This window comes from Debaryomyces fabryi (genome assembly GCF_001447935.2).
Source record: "Debaryomyces fabryi strain CBS 789 chromosome Unknown contig00292, whole genome shotgun sequence".
Taxonomy (NCBI): domain Eukaryota; kingdom Fungi; phylum Ascomycota; class Pichiomycetes; order Serinales; family Debaryomycetaceae; genus Debaryomyces; species Debaryomyces fabryi.
In genome coordinates this window covers 1-5,639 of record NW_015385718.1, presented here as the reverse complement: position 1 = coordinate 5,639, position 5,639 = coordinate 1, and the positions used below count along the sequence as shown (strand labels likewise).

The 5,639-nt window shown below is 36.9% G+C and overlaps 3 protein-coding genes across 3 annotated transcripts; 1 reads left to right on the top strand and 2 right to left on the bottom strand.

The window, feature by feature from the left end:
• Positions 1-51: 51 nt before the first annotated feature.
• Positions 52-607, bottom strand: AC631_05824 (Zn(II)2Cys6 transcription factor domain-containing protein; the record flags this gene model as incomplete). Its single annotated transcript, XM_015614653.1, has 1 exon — positions 52-607. A coding segment is annotated over one exon (556 nt), but the record flags the coding sequence as incomplete, so codon positions are not given.
• Positions 608-872: 265 nt separating this feature from the next.
• ZNC1 (Znc1p) lies at positions 873-3,284 on the bottom strand (the record flags this gene model as incomplete). The annotated part of the gene is made up of 1 exon (XM_015614652.1): positions 873-3,284. The coding sequence occupies one exon, from the start codon at positions 3,282-3,284 to the stop codon at positions 873-875; it is 2,412 nt and encodes an 803-aa protein (XP_015464520.1).
• Positions 3,285-3,620: 336 nt separating this feature from the next.
• AC631_05822 (uncharacterized protein) lies at positions 3,621-5,593 on the top strand (the record flags this gene model as incomplete). The annotated part of the gene is made up of 1 exon (XM_015614651.1): positions 3,621-5,593. A coding segment is annotated over one exon (1,973 nt), but the record flags the coding sequence as incomplete, so codon positions are not given.
• Positions 5,594-5,639: the final 46 nt, after the last annotated feature.

Sequence of the window (5,639 nt, the reverse complement as noted above, 5' to 3'; positions counted from 1 at the left end):
CCCGCCCCAAAGCACTTTCGATCCATCCTAAACTTTTATCTGAAAAAAGACATATTACTGAGTGGGTACCAAAGAAGTGCTCTAAACGCTGAGGAGCATAGCTCCATCTATTATTACTCTTGCCTTTATCCTTATCTGTTGGCTTATAGTCTTGTTCCCCTTCATCGCCTTCAGTAACCGATTCCCCTTCATTACCATATTCAATGGAAGTTAATTCGTCATCTTCGTCATCATCGTTCTCTTCTTCTTCTTCACGTTCTACCGTTTCTTCCTTCTTCTCGTTTATTCGTTTGTCATTAGACTTTTTTGAGCTCAGATGGCTTATTGGTTCAAGCTTTTCTGCGAGATTTAAGATAACATTTTCAAGTTTTGACAATCTCGTATTAAGAACCTCTATCGTCTTTGTATTGGCCTCACTCCTAGAGATCCTTGGGGATTTTGTTCTTCTTTCTTGTCTTTCTTTATAATTACATACAGATCCATTTGACTGTTGACAATTTGCACATGGATACTGCCCATCACATTTAATCTTTTTGCGACGGCAATTATCACAGGCAACCCGTATCCTTTTCTTGGACTTTTCACCGTTGGAAATATTAGAATCCATGGTGCCTGACCTTTGGGGTTTTCAATGAAGAAGAAAATTGAATAAATTAAGCAATGGGGTCTAATGCGCAGTCGAAATATTAATAATCAATTTTTCTCGGTATCCATATTACGACGTATTTATTCTTCTGATTTATACAATACAGTATAATATTTAGCTGAAGTCATGATTTAATTGAGCTCTTGAACCCATGATATGTAATCTATATACCGAGATATAGTTCGCGAGACTATGCGAAGTTAAAAAAATAAGACAAAAAGTGATATTATGGCCAGCCATAACATGATTCACTGTGATTTAAAATATTATCTAATGACGACCTTTCATTATTTAAAGTCTGAAGGTAATTTGGTTTAGATGGGGGTGATTTTAAGTTGGCTGCAAAATTGCAGCTTGGCATCGCAGAATAATCGTGGAACGAATAAAGTAATGGGTCAAATAATCGTACAAGTTTGTATATAGCCTTGTTCTCGTCTAAATTATGCTCTGACTTTTTATTAAAAATCTCTGGATAAATCGATTTACACTGCTCGAAATGATCAGCTAACCCATCAGTTTCAGCAACATAATTGCGACCACTCTCAAAACTTACCACATTGATCACCAACCTTAAAAGAACTCTAACAACAAAATCTGCCACAGTCGTTTTCTGATCGTATTTTCTTCTATTTGCCCATCTTTCTGCCAGAGAATTAGACCTGCGGGCAAAGAAGATTCGGGATACTTTTATTAATATAAGGCAATCATTATGAGATTCTGAATCAGTAGGGAAATTGAGACAATGGATAGTCAAACATGAGAATGCTAGAAATGCATGAAACATTAGACCATTTAAAAAGGAAGACGAAGCATTTTTATCCACAGTTAAAATTAAGTTTAATGCAGATCTTGCAGCATCTAGTCCTAAATTACCAAGCGAAAATCCCACATGATCATTTTCATACGAATCAATCAAAAAAGGAATTCGATTTATAGAAATTAAATGTGAAAAGAATAATAGGTGAAGGTATAAGGTATTTTCTCTGCAAAAGCTACTTTCACTGTCGTATAGCGGCTTAAGGTTTTCATTTTTGTTTGTAGCTTTTTTTTGACCAGAATGTAATGTTGGTCGCATTTCAGGTTCTATCATCTCAGCCATCTGGAACATATCATCATTAATAGATTGAATAGTCTGGAAAACCTTGTCCTTGCTACATAATAATTCCGTTTGGGCCTTAACACTAAACAATAACTCGTAGCTTCTCAACCTAATACGACTCAACATTAGGAAGAAATAACCGTAGTAAGCCTGGATGCCTTTTGTCTGGCACTCGATATTTAAACGGTTTCCCAGGGTATTTATTTCTTTACTAGTGGGGAATGGATCAATTGGCACAGAAAAAACATCTGAGTCATTCTCCGTCAACGTGGAAACACTAAAACTATTTATCAACGGTGGCTTGCCATACTTAAAGCTGAATTCTATATCAGTATGGTGACAATAGCGCCAAAGTCTTCTGCGCAACTCTACTTCATCTTCAGGGAGATGTTGAAAGCTTTCAAAACGATGCAATCCCATTTCTTGAGCATATCTTATAGCCACCGAAGATAATGTGTAATTGATTGGGAAATCAGAAATATGACTTAATTCAATGTAAAGCACCAATAAAAATATCGCTTGAATAGATGATATTCCCTCACTTATCACCAGGATTTTCTCATAAAAAAATATGGCATTGCTAAAGAGCATCTCTTTAAGGTCAAACACATGTTGTTCAGAATATGATTCCGCTCCTGTATCTTTAATTGGTGTATCATTTCTATGCTGAAAATCAATAAGACATAATGCTAGGGAAACATTCATAATCAATAGTTCAGAATATCCAAGCTTATCGCATCCCCCCTGGCTTTGATTATAATATCTCACAAATATATCACGGACATAGGACAAATCACATATATATTCTGCGAAATGAATGCTTTCATAATATGTGTCCAAGAGCTGGAAAACTACCGGGCTGTCGGGAATAGGAGTGTGACATATCATCTGGTCTTTGTTAACATTAAGCCACTTCTCCGTCAACGAATCCAACACATCACCAAAAACCAATGGCATGTTTCTGATGAGTGTAATCAACTCCTCGTCCTTATTTCCCGGTGCCAGTTCCATCCACTGAATACTAGCCTTGGAAAAGATGCAAAAAATTGAGTATGATTTAAAGCACAGTGCGAGGGAGCATTTCGCAGCTTCTGTCTGCGAACTCCGTCTTGTCTCATTCTCAATCCCCCCAGAACTATGCTCCGACGATAAACTCTGATTTTCTTCAGCCATGAGCCCATTTAATTCTCCCAGTCTCATATTCACCTTCTCGTTATTTGTCTTCCCCTCCAGTCTCGCCTCTTCGAATCTGCTAGCGATTTTTGCCAACACCGACTCTATACTAGAAATCCGATTGTTCAATAATTGCACTGTCTTTGCATTGGAAATACACCTCTTAGGTGTTTTCTTTTCCTCTATCCGTCTAGCGTACGTACAGTTTTCTCTTCCCCCATTAACACAATTTGAGCATGGTTTTGCTCCGTTACATTTAATTTTTCGTCTTCTACAAAACTCGCATGCAACTTTAGTTCTTCCTTTCAGAATCTCATTTATTTGACGACGTTCTTCCTTCCTGTATTTGTCTGAACTGATGTCCATATCTCTATAGATCAAACTAATAAATTATCCGATTATTACAACAATTCAATAATTCAATAAATCAATAATTCAATAATTCAATAATTGGAAATTCCTTTCTCGATAAAGTCCTATATTTATTTATGTCGGGAACTATTCATATCCGGCTTCCGATTGATTCTCAATTATTTTAACGCGAGGTTTGAGCTTGTCCACGTGTAAAGTCATGTGAAAACGGTTCCAAAATTGGTCGTGCATTATGTTCAAAACTTCCATTTGAAAATTATTCACATAGTTAAGTCAACACCATGTTCAGAGGATCAAATCAATTTAAAGCAAGAAAGTGAAGTAGAGGATATGGTTGTTAAACGTGGACCTATACTTGCTAACAAGGAAGACGCTAATTTTAATGAAGCTTTGAAGCTATATGAAGGCAAGCAATATAAAAAAGCGTTGAAGCTCGTAGAACAAACGTTGAAGAAAAACTCGAATCATGCGGAGTCGTTAGGTTTGAAAGGATGTATTTATCACTTCAATGGTAACAAGACGGAGGCAGAATCGTATATTTTGAAGGCTGTTAACAAGGAACCGGAGAACTATCTTGTTGATCATCTTGCAGGTATTTACTACAGGGCAGTTGATAAGCATAAGGAAGCCGCAAAGTGGTTCAAAGCAGCCATTGATAACGGTTCGCCAAACAAACAGATATTGAGAGATTTATCGGTGATGCAGGTGCAGATCAGGGACTTTAAGAACTTGAAGGAATCGAGACAAGCGTATTTGGAAAACCAACCGGGATATAGGGCCAATTGGACAGGGGTAGCAGTTGCTCTCCACTTGAACAAAAACTACACCGGTGCGGTATCTACATTATCTAAGATCGAGGGCATCATCAAGGAACACTTGCAGGAATCAGACATGTACGAACACTCGGAATGTGTGTTGTACAAGAACTCGATCATTAGCGAATCGGGCCACTTTGACAAGGCATTGGAAGCATTGGATAAAGATGAAAGTGAAATCAAGGATAAACTCTCTTTTATGGAATATCGTGCAAAGTACTTAGTTCTCTTGGGCAGAAAGAAAGAAGCTTCGCTCATATATCGTCAATTATTGCAACGCAACCCCGACAACGTTGAATACTACACCTTATTAGAAACTGCCTTAGAAACAAGTAATCAATCGCCAGATATTAGATTGAAGTTATACGAAAAGCTTTCCAAATTTTATCCGCGTTCGGATCCACCTAAATTCCTCCCATTAACGTTTTTGCCTGCCTCGCATCCTAGCTTTGTAGTAAAAGCAAAGGAATACGTATTGACTCAGTTGAAAAGAGGTGTTCCAGCTACTTTCGTTAATGTTAAGCCCTTGTACAAGAACAAAGAAAAATTAGCCGTGATTCAAGAATTTGTTCTCGATTTTTTCCAAAATGAGGCACCTAAATTGATTCCAACTGTCACAGTTTGGACCATGTACTTTTTAGCACAGCATTATTTGTATTTAAATGATTTAACAGAAGCTGAAAAGTACATTGACCAAGCTTTAGTTCATTCTCCAACATTAGTGGAATTATACATTATTAAGGGACGTGTATTAAAGCACTTAGGAAGGTATGAAGAGGCTAGTGACGTAATGGAGGAAGGACGTAAGTTGGATTTGCAAGATCGTTTTATCAACTCAAAAGCCACCAAGTATTTATTAAGAGCAAATAAGGTTGATGAAGCTATTAGCTGTATCTCATTATTCACCAAGCTTGATGAAGATGCTGTTAATGGTTGCAAGGACTTACATCTAATGCAAGTGAACTGGGTTTTAACTGAAAGTGCAGAAGCTTATTCTCGATTATATCATCAATACGAAGCGCAATTAGCCAAACTCGACAAATCAAATCCTGACGAAGAAACGTTAGCTGCTGAATCAGAACTTATTGAAAAGATTGAATTATATAAAGGCTTAGCTTTAAAGAGATTCCATGCCGTAATCAAGATTTTTAAGATCTTTTACGAAGATCAATTTGACTTCCATTCATACTGCTTAAGACGTGGTACTCCTAGAGATTATATTGAAACATTAAAATGGGAGGATAGCATTCATTCTACTCCAATATATTCTAGAGTTCTCAAAGGTTTGTCACAGATTTACTTCGAATTGTACAAACAACAACAAGACCAAAAGCTTCAAAACGGTCAAGATGATAATGAGGATATTAAACTTAAAAAGAATAACAAGAAGCAAAAGAAAGCTAAGGCTCAGAATATGAAGAAAAAGGAAGGCCTCGTTTCAAGGGTTGAATCTGAAAAAAATGATAAAGATCCTTTAGGAGCTCAATTGTTGAATAATTTACTAACTGATGGCAATGGCAAGCTTTTAGATAAC